The sequence below is a fragment of the Parasteatoda tepidariorum genome, chromosome 10 (genome assembly GCF_982258835.1).
Source record: "Parasteatoda tepidariorum strain Cologne lab strain chromosome 10, Ptep-v5.0, whole genome shotgun sequence".
Taxonomy (NCBI): Eukaryota; Metazoa; Arthropoda; class Arachnida; order Araneae; family Theridiidae; genus Parasteatoda; species Parasteatoda tepidariorum.
Genome location: NC_141764.1, coordinates 40,697,722 through 40,713,205, shown reverse-complemented (window position 1 = coordinate 40,713,205; position 15,484 = coordinate 40,697,722). Strand labels below are relative to the sequence as shown.

The 15,484-nt window shown below is 25.6% G+C and overlaps 1 protein-coding gene across 2 annotated transcripts in view; it reads right to left on the bottom strand.

Annotated features, from left to right (window-relative positions):
• The window catches only part of Dhps (Deoxyhypusine synthase), a 16,466-nt gene continuing 982 nt past the window's right edge, over positions 1–15,484 (bottom strand). For both annotated transcript variants that reach the window (XM_016071493.5, XM_071184602.2), the window contains exons 2-10: positions 15,199–15,424; positions 12,866–13,024; positions 9,685–9,788; positions 8,153–8,267; positions 6,123–6,209; positions 3,212–3,320; positions 1,503–1,606; positions 288–413; positions 1–197 (exon numbers count right to left, since the gene is read on the bottom strand). In XM_016071493.5, coding sequence (XP_015926979.2) covers positions 111–197; positions 288–413; positions 1,503–1,606; positions 3,212–3,320; positions 6,123–6,209; positions 8,153–8,267; positions 9,685–9,788; positions 12,866–13,024; positions 15,199–15,399 — 1,092 coding nt within the window. In that variant the 5' untranslated portion in view covers positions 15,400–15,424 and the 3' untranslated portion in view covers positions 1–110. The remainder of the gene's footprint in view (positions 198–287; positions 414–1,502; positions 1,607–3,211; positions 3,321–6,122; positions 6,210–8,152; positions 8,268–9,684; positions 9,789–12,865; positions 13,025–15,198; positions 15,425–15,484) is intronic.

Here is a 15,484-nt window from a genome sequence, read left to right as displayed (position 1 = left end):
TAATAAAAATAATCAATTTAATTACACTATTTAATTTTACATTAATCTTTTTATAGTATAATATAATGTTTATACTTAAAATTTTTATATGTATTTTATGATCACTTGACTCATTTTCGACCTTCTCTGTTATGAACGTAAGGAGCAAAAGTTTCAGCCACAATCAATGGAAATACTAAAGTGGCATCAGCATAAACCTGTAAAGATAGAAAAAAAAAGGATATGTATAATTATGATGCCAAAAAAAAATCATACATATATATCTTATTTATGAAACAAATATTTACTTTTACTGGAGTGGCACTCTTTTTTATTTTACCCCAAGAAACAGCCTCATCTGGTCTAGCACCAGAATCACTGCCATCAAACTCATGTGCTGTATTTATAAACACTGCATAATCTGCTCCATTCCTCTATAAAATCAAAATATTTTCATATGCAGGTTGTACATAAAATAATATGAGGTGTTTAAAGCTCCATAACTCGTGATGTATTAATCAGAAAGTTAAAAAAAATTAGCACACTTATTTATAAGGGGTTTTAATTTCTAAAAAAAAAAATAATAATCTGCATAATTTAAGACAAACTAGGAAAATTCTGCACAAACTAAACAAATATAATGATTTCAGATAACACAAAGGCTCATGCTGAAAAAATTGCATCCAAAATGATGAATGGATTAACCAAACCTACTCAGCGTATTAATATGGAATCCAATGATTTTGTAACGTGAGATTCCACTGTAAACATATTTAGAATCCTGGTCAAAAATTCATCGGAAAAAGTTTACAAATTAGGTGTTTAAAATTAGTGCCTAACAAAAAAATAAAAAAGGCATCAAGAAAGAAGTGAAAATACTAAAAAAACTCTGTAGAATCTTACAGAGGATGGATGGAAAGCATAACCAGTTTAATTGCTGGATAAAACTGATGGTATTTCTAATAATCAACTAGTGTTTTTGGTTGCTTTCTTATTTAAACATAAAATTCTAAGGATTTGAATTATACTGCTTTTTAATTTTTACCTCATATGAAATACAGAAATTGATGCAGGCAATTTTTTTTTTGCTTTAGGTGGAGGAATGTTTTGGGTCATATTTAAATAGTGTGTTTTTTTCTTCCTTGCACTTATTAAAAAATGGACTTGTCTGTACTTTTATGTTCAAACAGTGTATTTTTTAGTATTTTAAAAAAATAGTACATCTCCAGCTTATTTTTGCAGTCAAACAACACAAAAAAACAACAGCATAAAATGAAAAAAAAAAAAAACATTCATTAGACTTCAAGACTCTGTCTCAAAATTTATAAAATTAGAGTTAGTTGTCTCAATATTTAAATAAATTCTTTATATATAGACTGTAACTTTTTCACTAGTAATTTATTGCCTTCAGGAGACAAAAAATTTACAGAATAAATCTAGATCTTTTCATATTTTTATGCATTGCAGAATTATATATATAATAACTCATTCTATTAACTCTTGATTTTTAATAGTTTTCTTACCATGAGATTACTGTTACAAATATGATGCTTTACAACTCCACCTCCAAGGATAATCATGCCAGAATTTACAGCCTTGAGAGCAATAGAATGTATTCGCCTGAGATCTGTAAATTAAATTTATTTAACTAATTGTGATGATCATCAAAAATAAAAAACAATTATTAGTTCTAGTTCAGATTTTTTTTTAAAAAAGACTATTTCAACTTGTATACTAACTGTATAGGCCTCATAAAACCATTTTTCTTTACATAAAAAATAACTTTTTATACTCTGCTAACTAAGCAGGATGTTCATTTTCCATTCTTTGTGCAACCTGGCCCCCAAACATATCATGCAAACGTCTCTGATCTTGCATTAACCCAGACAGGAACCTTAATTAGTTTCAAATTTATTTTGTATATGGGCCCCAAATCTCAGTTGTAACAAGTGGGATATTCCATTTAGCATCTGTAAGGCTTACACACATTAACTTCTTTTAGATGTTGACTTAAATATAATCGTTTTCAGATTTTACCAAGTATTTGTATTTGATATGTATTGCATTGCAATGTAGAACAAAAAATAAATTAATTAAATGTATTTTAGCTATTATGGAAGAGCCCAATTTTTGCTTTTCACCCTCTACTAAAATCTAAATTTTTCAGAGTACTTCTCTAACAATATGTTCATACAAATATGTATTTCTTAAAAATAAGCTTTAATTACTTTTTGTTTTATGTTGTCAATGTTTCTGGATCTTTATTAATAGCTGAATCCCTATTAATTTATTCTGTATAATTTAAGTAATTCATAAATTGAAAACATTTTTGTTTAAAATACAGGTTTTAATTAGATGGTCACAAGTTTTAATCATTTAGGTGGCAAAAGTACAATGCTTTAAGAAAATCTTAGAACTTCTAAAGCTGACACTAGTTTTTGTTTGTAATGATAATAACCAATTATGTTAAGTATTCACAATTCATAGGACACTCATTATAAAAAAGAGAGAGAGAGAGAAAAGGAAAACAGAAAACCAAAAAAATCATATTCTTAACTTAGCAAGTGTGCGCCAGAAAGATAACTGTTAACCTTTACTGATTACTTCATACCACTTACAATTGTGTCTTTTTTGCTTTATAATATTAATTTCTATGAATAAAAAAACATTTTAATGATGAGTTTATCAAATGATATAAAATGATTCAAATGATTGAAACCAAATGCATTGGCTGAATTAAGTTTTTTAGAATTAATCTTAAGTTAAATAATTAAGTATAAAAAAGTATTATATCTCATCAGCCAAAAATAAGAAGTCTGTAATAATAAACCTTATATGGCTTTTTTTTTTTGTTTTTTTTTTTTGTAAATTTCAGAATTTTTCTAGCATAATAAATCTCAGGCTAAGCCATAGTTTAATGCTTTGGTAAAAAGCGCCTGAACTCATGTCTAGTTCAATATAACAGAGCACCGAAAGTCATGATTTATTATACTCGAGTAACTTATAATATATCTTTAAAAACATTTATATATCAGAGTATCTTATAATATAACTTAAATTTTTTTTATCCTACACCCAGCCTGGGGAGATCGGCAAAAACTTTCTTATTAAGCTTTCCAGGGCATTTGCGTGAGGTCAAAATTCTTTTTTTTATAGAGAACTTATTGTATTATATCCATTTTTTTCAATTAGTATATTATGAAATAAATATTAATATAAAATAATAACAGACCTTGATTAATATCTACAATAAGTTCAGGTTTCTTTCGGAATGAATGGAAGAACATCATATCTCCTAGTGACCCATCAGTTAAGGCTGGACAAAATATAGGTATTTCATTCTGGGAAATGAAATAAATAATAAAATATAAACAATTTTCGTAAAACACAACAAAAACGCATAAAATAAAGGTAAATACAATAATTATTGAAAAGCCTCGAACACTCATGTAGCCTATAAATAAATTGTTTTTATTACAGTGTGTTCAGAAAATCTGATTTATTAAATTAAAGAAACAGCCATTAAAGAAACGCTTGGTAAATATAGAGAAAAAGGTAATGCATCAATTAAACAGTTCGAATTTAGTGCTGTAACAAACAAATAACATTCACTTGAGAATTTCGTTTGGTACATGACAGGTACTATTTTTAAAAAGGTTTGAAATATTTTTAAATTGTAATTTAAAAAAAAAAATCAAAATGTTTAACATTAAATAAAATTACAGCATATAAGTTCTCATTTTCAATAAATTAAATCTTAAATTTCGATATTTACAAAAAGAATGAACAAAATGTAAAAATTTAAACTAACAAAAATGTTAATTAAAAATAATAAACTCCAGGATTATTTTGAGAACAGTAAACTTTTAAATTATTAAATAACAAAATAATAAATGGATAAAATGTGAAATTTTTTTTAAATACTTTTAAAAGTAAGTAATTTATATTACAATGTTTTAAATTAAATCGCCTTTACTTTTTATATAAATTATAATGACAAAAGTGTATGCAAGAAGCCTTCCTATATTCAACATTATTAATAAAAAATATAGATGCAAAATTTTTTTTTGAGTATACAACTCTCCCCTGTGGCAGAATTTTTTCAAGCTATCTGCGACAAAACTCTCTAGCACTAATATCTTTCTGCAACATAGCTTTAATAATAACAAAAGTATATGGTACTAATTTAAAATTATAAAAGCACTGTGTTAACAAAAAAAGACCATATAATTTATTTTAAATGAACATGTAATAATTTTTTATTCTAACATTATGGGTGATATTCAAGCATTTTGTTGAGGGGGGGATGCAAAAATTATTTTCTTAGTATTTTGTAAATAATTACCACAGTAAGAAAACAATTAGAAATCATGAAAACTGTAGTAGTAATTGCCGAAAAATAGATCGATGACGAAATCACAGGAATCAGACTCCTCTATGTTTTTCATTTCGAGAATAGGTTGTTGTAATAAATAATATCGTACAAAAAATATCAGATTTAAAAATTATGGAGAAATCAATAGCAATAACTGCCAAAAATTCTATAGAATTATTACCTTAAAAAGTAAATACTCAAATGCACGATTTGATTTTTCCATATTGTTTGAAATATATCGGGATATTTAAAATCCACGCGAAAATCAATCGAAACATTACATCGATTTACGATACGATCGGCGTAAATTGAGCGTATCAAAAAGTGATTATCTAAATACATGATTCAAATATTATGTTTAAATTTCTGCAGAAGTAATTTTTTTTTTTACTTTTCAAAAAAAATCTTTTCTGCAAAAACTCCGTAATGTTGTATGACAATGTCACCGTGTCGCTGGGATTCTGCCACAGGGCGATTCTCAATCTGAGACTTACATGTACAGATTTTTAAATCACATAAAAATGAGTCGTGATGTGTAATTTAAAATCCCATGAATACAGATCACAATGTTCTATTTTAAATTGTGACTTACAATAATAAATTGTGTTAATGTAATTTTAAATCCTATTTACATAAGTAAGAAAAAGTATAATTTTTTTTCTTCAGGAATACGATAAGCAGAACTTTTTTTAAAAAGGCGGAATTTCTAGCTATTAAAAGAGTGGCTGAATGGAAGATAACACTAATTTGAAATTATTTTATTAAGATAATTTTTAATGAAATATTTATTCATAGTCTAAACCTAGACATAAAGCATGTTAAATATATTTTATAAAATCATTGAAATTAATATGAAAAATTAACATATTAATTCTGCTTCTACTACATTGACTTGATACCTTAATATGTATCAGGTATGTATACATGCATATGCATTCCATGAACTTCATACATATTGATACATGTATATGTATATATGGCTTGATACATTTATATGCATAGCTGCCAACTCTTTTTTCAGTTTTCCTGGAAGATTTTATTTTCATATTTAAAGTGGTAGCAAGACTCATGTTACTCCATTAAACTTCTTGAATTATAATAAATTATAAATGAGTTTGACCACCAATACATATAAATAATTGCAACAAATATATAAAAGCATAATAGTCTTTAAGACAGGGAATTTAAACCCGGTCAAAATATAAATGTATTTCGGAGTAAGATTGTTTTTCGGTAATTTTTTTACCACAACTTGGAAAATCCATTCTCAGAAAGAGTGAAAGTTTGCAGGTATGTGTATGCATCAATATACAGCATTGATATGAAAAATAAACACATTACATTCTGCTTTCACTACATTGGCTTGAATGAATATTGGTCAGGAGGATAACAATGTTTAACCACTGTTATTCTCAGAATAAGTGAAGTAGATTATATTTAGAGTCACAAATTAGAAATAAGGAAAAAGAGGATTATTCATGAAACAATATCGCCTTAATTTATCAAGACTACAAGGTTTTTCAAAAATATTTTTACATCTTATTTTTTGCTTTCACAAAAGAATGGTAACAAGAAAATAATTTGTTGCTTAATTTATAAGGATATTGTGAACACTATTTTAAACATAAAAAAATATTTTTAAAAGAAAAAGGACCATTAATTTACTCTTTAGCAAAAAGTAAGCATTCTGATTTCAAACAAAAAACTATAACAAATTTTAATTAAAACAAAAATATTTTTATGTATAAGATATCCAAAAGTTATTTACCTTTGCTGCCCAATAGCATATAGATTCAGTGTTGCCTATTTTCTGGCCAAGTCTTGTAATAATTTTTGAAGGAGACCAAATATTATTCTATGAATACCAAAAATGAAAATAGGTATAAGAATAATAGATATCATAAGTTGAACATATTACTAAGTTATTATTTTTTTAAATATAAAACACTAATTTGCAAGATTTTCTTGAAAACACTTAACATTTTAGGTAGAACAATAAAATAAAAATCAAACAAGAAAGAAGAAAACATTAAATGCATAAAAAAATAAAACACTTTTAACAATATTTTTATTTTAAAGCTTTAAAATAAAGAGAAAATGCTTTTTTAATACTTTCAGTTTGGCTAATAACATATATAACCAAATGACTTTATTTTTTTCTGGCACCCCTACAGACAACTTTCTCTTGTTTTTACGTAATAAAAAAATTTGAAAATTAAATTTTTTTTCTTAGTTCACATTAACATTATGTATATAGCTCATAAAAAAATATTCCAGCTATACAGATAGATCATTATTGAACAAGACTTTCAACAATTTAAAGACATAAAATACTTTTTAAAATTTTAGAAATTCAAATTTTCATTTGAAACTTGTTTTCAAAACTCATCAAAATTTTAGTTATTACTCACATAATAAAGAACTGCATTATTTAAATTAATAATTGGACAAACATGTATGGAAAGAAATATATAAATTAAAATGTTTTGTGATAATAATAAATATACAATCATTAGCTTTAATAAAAAATAGACTTTTTAATTGCAATCATGTATGACCTATCAAATACCAAAAGAGTCATACCCAAATATAATCATGTTGCAAACTGAGATTAATATTTCTTTAAACAGCTTTCAAAACTGGTCTTGATGAGAGGTTTCAGCTTGGTGAAAGAAAAGAAATATTACACAAATTTAAATGGCTTTAAAGACTACAAGATATTAATTTAAGAATAACATTCAACAAGGAAAAAGAGCTTATTATTAACATTTATGAATTGAATTAAACATATGCAAATTAAGTAAAATTAATTCAAAGATCCATTCAAGAATTTAAAACTAAGTAAATTTTATTAACATTTTAAAGTTGGATTAGTTGAATTTATAAATTATCTCCGTGAGGTATCTATTTCTATAGTTTTTAAAACCCCATCTTTTATTTTACTTTTATATAAAAATTTAAATAATCAGATCACTAGATCTTATATAAGAATTGTACTTTAAGTATATATAGGTAATTCTTTATAAGTATTTTTTTTTCTTAAGAAAATGACAAATAAACAAAAAAACAATTTGTTTAAAAATTTAAAAATTATGTTTTCTTCACTCTTTTCAATATATATCATACATTCAGATATATATATGAGTATAGAGAAATAACATATCCTATGCATAGAGAAATAACATATGGATTAATGAATAAAAATTTTTAAAAGTGCAAACAATTATTCTTTTTAGAAGTATTGTAGAAATGAATTTAGTCATGAAGAAATGCTTTTGCTCGATAGAAATTTAAGGAAAGCTTTAAAATAATTAATTATCATGAAAAGTAATTAATTATGAATCATAATATTAGCATAAAACAAACTGTTAATTACAAATTTTAACTAAATTACAAACTTAATCCCCCTTTTTATGCTTTATCTTTTATAAGTCATCATAATCTGGTAATTTTATAATATAAATAAATTTTATGCATTTAATAATTTGATATATTAAATACATAAAATATTTTATCCCAGTGAGTATAAGGCAAAATCAAAGTCTTACATATTGCTATAATTTACAATGTGAAAAACACTATAAACATTTCAAAACTTTCAAATTATAGAAGGCAAATGAGATAAACTTCAAAGAGATATAAGATATATTATTTATTTTAAAATGAAATAAATGGTACATTTTGAACTTTAAAAAAAAAAAAGAAAAAAAAAAAAAAAGATGTTCTGTAAAGGTTTAGTAACAAATCTCTAACCAGATAGGGAAAAAAATTGATCAGCAAATAATGCAGTAGCATTACCTTTGAATGTTGTTCCTCCAGGCATTCATCTAAAATAGGTATCACCCAATTCTCAAATAAACAGTAGTTTTCATTGGGAACTAATAAATTTCCTATACGATTAAGTCCTTTGTCTCTAGGAAGAAAAAAAATTATATTACTATAACGGTTCAATAAGAAACTGATATGAATAAAAAAATTAATTTTTATTTTTACTCAGTACTTGGTTACTTTTTAAGGACAAATCTAAAAATGCATGACAAGTTAACAGAAATTGATTTACTGGCATAATTTCAAACATTTTTTCATATAATGCCACAAATAACGACAATAGCCATCGCATTTGTGGGGACATGTAGGCTAATGATAACTACAGTTATCCTGCACATTTTGATAAATAAAGAAGGAACATCATTAGTACAAAATGTACTGATGCATTTAGTTGATAATTATTCAGGAATACAACAGAAAAAAAAAAGATGCAACATGACACTGATTGCTGTGAGAAGAGAAAAAATGTTGTGATGAATGAGCAAATGACAGGAATAGTTTTCATGAAAAATTGTAACAATTTTCACTTTTGAACATCCGACTGACGCTCAATTTCATATGGCAATCATAAGCAATATGAAAAAAAATGTGTTTCTGAGCAGGATTGCCAAATTTAGTGTATGACAATGTGTTAAAATTTGATCAATGGCAGTACATACTGCAGGGGTAATTGTGAACCCAAGTCAAAATTCCGGAAAATTTCTTGAGTTTAAAAAAAAAAAAAAAAAAAAAAAAAAAAAACAGTTTACATTGAAAAATTAGAAAAAAATTTAAACAAGGTTCTTTTTCTCAATATTTCTTAGTTTACTTAAAATATATTTAAAATTTTACACATACATATACCATTTACACATACCTATGATGACCTGGAGAAAAAATTAAAACTTACAAATATGTCTTTCTTTTTTGAGTTTATGATTATAACAACTATTTACTGATAAAAAATGAATATTAATCATGAATATAAGCTTATAAAGTATCTCTTTGGCTCTTACAAACAAATAAAATAAACTGTGTTTTTAAGTTCCACCTTTGAAAATTTGATTTTTGAAACTTCTGTGATCAATGATTTTTTGAAACTTCTGGACCTTTGATCTCAGGAAACTTCCGGATCACTGTTAGCCATAATATAGCCACAATCTTCACTCACATGATTGTGAGGCAATGATCAAGACATGAAGGTGTTTAGTCTGCTCATTTTGCCATACCATTTTTTACGTGAGCATTTTTTTTTTTTTTGCTTATCAGAAGTTTTAATAATTACTTTTTCTTTGTCATAACTATTAAAGCAAAATATGGTTTCACAAAATTAAAAAAAAAATGTGAATCATTTATTACACTTTACTATATGAGTTTTATTTAAGTCATTCTATCATAACAAATCACACATATTAGCCATCGCATTTATAAAATTCAGAATATCAGATCAGAAGAGTTCTAATACATTTTTATAAATTATTCTTTTAACAGATTACAGTTAACATTTACTACAATGATAATACCTCAGTTCAGCACCATCTAAAGAAAAGTCTCCTAGTATAGTGGGAGCTAAACATTTGATAAGGTCTTCTTCTACACCTCCTGCGGATGTTACTATACAATCAATCTGAAAAATATAACAAATTATCTATGACATTAAAAGAGAAAAACAAATAAGATGCTTACATTTAAAAGGATTATTTTAAAGTGACAAATCTTATCAAAACATTGAATGATGAATTTAAATTAAATGGTGATCTTATAAGAAAATATTTTAATTTTGTAGTGTAAAAATTGTCTTGTTTTTAAGGAAACTTTTCAGAATTTCTTTTTAACGAAATAGGAAATTTAATGAAAACACATTTTATTCTTAAAATTAATAGAATTTAACTTGAAAATGATAAAAAGTTTAGCATACTGCTATTTATCATATCACAGCACATTTTTGTCTCTCATTATTTTTTCAGAAAAATTTTATTAAGTAATTAAATGCAAAAAAAGCCTGAAAATAGGAGAAATTAGCCAAATCATACAAACTCAGTTAAATGTTCACAGAATATTTTCAATGGAGTCAATTACACATTTTCTTATTCTTAAGCTTTATTTTGAAAAATAATTAAGAGCAGGGTTGGCAAGGTTTAGGACAGAATGGATTAATCCACGGTTTAAACCCTGGTCTAAACCGTCCTGTCCAAAACCCCTATGTCCAAAACCCTTTTACTCATATTATGTCACAATTTTATCTGAACAATATTTAAGAGGTAAAATAAACATAGAACTAATAACATATTGATAAACAAATATACCAGAGAATATTTGTCTTCAAAAGTATAATGTTTTATTAATATTGTTTGACTCTTCAATTTAAACAAAGGAAGATTAATCAGTAATCAAGTTCAATTGGTCCTCTCATTCAATAGTACATAACTAAAGTTTGGCCTTGCCATACAGGTTCAAATATTAGGGACTAAGTGCTTGGCTCATCATAAACAGGTTTATTTATCTATAGTAGGGTGACCCTGGGTAATTCATGATCACTCTGTTTCTGGGGTAAATAATGATCACCTAAGTTATATTTAAAAAATAATTTTTTTTTAATTTGAGACATGGACAAGAATGCTTATACACTTTACTAAACTATAACTACATTTGCTTAATAATAGTTTTTTGTTTAATCTAACAAAATAAGTATCTTTTAAACTGCTTTCTGTATTTTCCATTTCAAAGATGGGTTTCAAAATGTGCATATTTCTGCAAAGATCCCCCTCATTCTCTTAATAATAAATATTTTGAGTTACTTTCTTTTTCTTTGATATAAAAGTAGTGCAAGCTTTTGTTTAACTGTTTCACATCTACTGTAAACATTATAATTGATTATAGGAAATTATATCAAATATTGTCCCCTACAGATGGGGTAATTATTGATCACTGGGGTAATTCCTGATCATTGTCATTTCTTCTTATAAATAGTATATAAAAGAACTAATAAATAGCTAATTGTCTTTTCTTAAATAACAGTTCATATTTATTAAGTGGAACAACTATAAAATATATTTTAACTGTCATCACAAAATTTGCTTTTGACTGTATACAAGACTGTATTCTGATTTGCACCATTTCTGGTTTGTCTTACCTTGCTTCAATCTTAATTTTATGTGTGTACATTGTTAGAATAATTTTTAAGTTAATAAATTAGCCTAGTATAAATATGGTGAGAAATTATAAGCCTAAAAAGGATACTAAGCTTCGAGAAAGCAAAATTAGTGAATTATTAGTGTGAGAGCTGCTGCCAGTGCTGTTGACATACCTTACTTAACTTTACACTTTCCCTTCATGAAGTTAAAAAATCCAGCAAAAGTAACTCATGTGGGAACTCTTATATTTCAGCCGAACATGAGAATGAGTTGGCTGATTGCCTGAAATGTATGGCACGATGCAAAGATTTTTGAAAATTTAAAGTGTTAATCTTTCTTCTTGCTTTTAAATAAATCATTTTATTAGCTGTTTAAATATATCTTTTTGATTTATTTGTTTGATCTTGATGTCTTATTTGTTAATTACCATTATATAATTATTTTTAAACAGCCTCTTTACAATAAAAACTGGTGATCAGTAATTACCCCAGAAGTGATCAGGAATTACCCCAGAAATGATCAAGACTAGGGGTAATTCCTGATCACTAAAAATTTAAAATCTTTTTAAATTCTAATTAGATTTTTAAACAAAAGAAGGTGGCATAGGACTCATCTCATATAGCCTCAAACATCCAGTAAATATTAAAATTCTATTTTGGAAAGTTTTTTCACAAAATAGATGTTTGCATTTTTTGATCAGGAATTACCCCAGGTCACCCTACTATTCAAGAATACTTTTATTTCATTCATGTTCAATTCTTTTAGCATAGTGGTGATACATCACCAGTGTCAGTAACTGAAACTGCTGTTATGCCACTCAAAACTGCTATACATTTTTCAGTTATTTTGTATTTTCAATTTAAACTAATATATTTATATTTAAAATTTTTTTTTTTGAAATAGATGTCCTTTTTATCATCCCGTGATACAGAAATTATAAAATTTTTTAAAAAAAATATTGTGAAAAATAAAAGGTTATTTTTTGAACAAATTTAGTATTTTTTTAAGAAAAATTATTATTTTTTAATATTGCCATATTTATCCTTATGCAAAAATATTATTTATCAGTATTAAAAGCATATTTATATTTAAAGGATTAGTTATTCACTTTTGTTGTTCGATGAATTGTGGAGCTTCAAAAATTATAAACCTTTTCCTATTATATTATTTTCTTTTAATAAGTTATAGTAAATTGTTTAAAAAATATCAAATATTTATTGATACATGTAATTATTATGTGTACAATGGTATCACCTATAGAATTTTTACCTTTTACCAAAGTTCAAGGTTTTGGACACTTTAAGACAGTTTAACCCAGTTTAGGACAGTTTTACCCAGTTTAAGACAGTAAAACCCACGTGTCCTGTCCAAAACCAGTTTAGGACGTCCAAAACCCCAACCCTGATTAAGAGCAAAGTAAATTATTAATATTTTTATGATTATTTTTTAAACATTAAATCAAAGACTTACACTAAAATGTTATGTATTCCAGTTGAAAAAGTGCTGCAAACTGTTGGAAAAATGCAGTTAAAATATTGTGTCCTTTTAAATAAATTATTACATTACTTACCAGTTTATGTTGAACTAAATATCGAATGGTGTCCCTAACTCCAGCTGATGCCATATTTGAAGTATAACCGAGAAATATTGAGCAATTGGTCCTCCTCTTAATAAAAGGGTCAGTCTCTAAAACATCTTCATTGGTAAATGGCTCATTTCTACAAGAAATCTAAAAAAATATAAATTAAGATTTTCTCTTTATTAATCTTATATACATTTTGATAAATTATTTACTTAAAATATAAACAAATTAAACTCTTATTTTTTAAAAAAATGAAATAACTCTTTTTGAATGAAAAGAGAAAATAGATGTTTTAAAACAAATGAAATATATTTTTGCAAAGTTCCGTAGGACATACTTACTATAGACATTCAAAGAGAGCTGAACTTTTTTTTATGTTTAACTTATGTTTTATGTTTAGCTGAACTTTTTTTTTATGTTTAAAAGCATCTTTTTACTCCACTAATAGGAGACTATTAAAATATTAAGACAAAATAGAAATCAGGCAAATATTGATATGGCATTTTATTTTGTTCATTAGACATTTTCATTTTGTTATTAATACAGTAGGGAACCGATTATCCGGAACGATCGGGACCATCGCTATTCCGGATAACTGATTTTTCCGGTTTTCTGAATCGCTACAAAAAGCCGTTTTTTTTATTTATTGTTAAACCCAACTAAAAAGAAATATTTGGAAATAATCTTAAAAAAAAAAAAAAAAAACGATGAAGTAACACACTAATGATTATTTCCAAAATGATGGTATGGTAAACATCTTTCAAAAAAGAAAGAAAAATCCTAAAATTTTATGAGGAAAAAAACATTTTTTTAGAAAAAATGGCGGGAAAATGTATCGAATTTCGTTCCGGTTTTTTGGTTTTCTGATTTCCAGATAACGGGTTCTGTACTGCATTATAAATGTGCAATATTTATAAAAAAGAAACACAACACCGAACTTATTAGTATCAATTATCAATCACTATTAGTTATTAAATACGTTTAACTTTAATTTATTATATCTGAACTTTATAAAATATGATCAAAATTTTAAAAAAAAATTTATAGAAACAATTTAATGTTTCATTTTTTTCTTCTTAAGTAAGTGACACTTAATAATTGGATAATTGGGAGATTCTATTAATTCAATGAAATAAATTTTTTTAATAAATTTAAGAATAATCTATAAATTTTAAGTCTTACCTTAAAGTTTAAAGTGTAGAATTTGATTTTCTTATAAAAGAATCTAATTATTGCTTATATTTTTGGACACAAATCTGCATTAATACTTACAAAGAGTTTGATTTATAAATCAAGTTGTTGCACACACATTTATTTTCTAAGAAAATCTTATCAATGAGGAAGACATAATCAATCCTTTTTTAGGATTGTTACAAATAAAAGAATTATAATGGTATTCGAGACAAAACTCAACCTGAAATTTCAGAATTTAGTTTGATTTTTCTAAGTAGAAATATTCAATATGATAAGTTAAAAATATAACTTAACAGGGTAAATATAGTTTGTACATATAGGGTAAATATAGTTCTTTATAGTTTGTACACAAAATATGTATTATGCCTTCATATCATTAACCCTTTGATGTAGATGGGACACTGGCGTCCCTTTTATATATTATTTCTGGTGCTCTAATTACAAACAAAATTATATTTTGTTGTTTCTCAGTTATAAAAAACAGTCATATTGTTACTAAAAAAACTGCTAGATTAACAAAATTATACTTGTACTAAAATATAAATATCCAAAGTAGTTTGAATTTTTTTTTTTAAAATTCATATTCAAAAATTTATCAATATTAGGATAAATTTCAATGATTAATAATTGTTTCTCTTAGATCTAAACAACTGCTAATAAATGTAAACCTAAAAAAGAATTTGAATTGTAGATAAAAACATTACATTGCAGGAGACCAGAAAAAATTAAAAATAATAAAGTTTTAAAACTCATACCTGTCATCAAATAACTTATTTCTAATTAAGAACCAAAATTAACCTAATTGCAGGAAGCTTTATTGTTAAAAAAAAATTATTATATGTCTAGTGATTACTTAGTGATTAATGCTTTTTGAAGAAAATTAAATTTACTGACAATCTCAGGTTTTTCCAAACCCATGGGAATCCTAGATTAAGCATGCAAAATTGTATAAATTTAAACTTAGAAACATAAAATTACTATATTCTGTTAATAGCCTCAACAATATTTTTTTTTATTAAGACTATTTAAGATGTTGAAGAGTTTATGATACTTTGAAATAAATTAGTATTGGAATTATCTAATTTTATTTGCAAGTGCAGCATTTTAAATATGCCAGTAAAACTTACCATTTTATTTATTTCCTCAACAGCTAGACCAAAGTTTGTTGCCTGAAATCCTGAAGTTTTATATGATTGCAGAAGAGCATGATAGTCAACACCATCATTGAAGTCATATCCCTTTACAGGTACTTTATTTTTAGGCAAAGCAGAAGATTTTTTAAGAACTGCATCTAAAGCAATTGCTGGAATACCTTGTTCTGCAGACATGTTGGTTAGAAGTAGATATGTAAATCTAGAATTAGTATTATTAATGCACATTTAATATCAGATACAAAATTTAAAAACGTAAAAT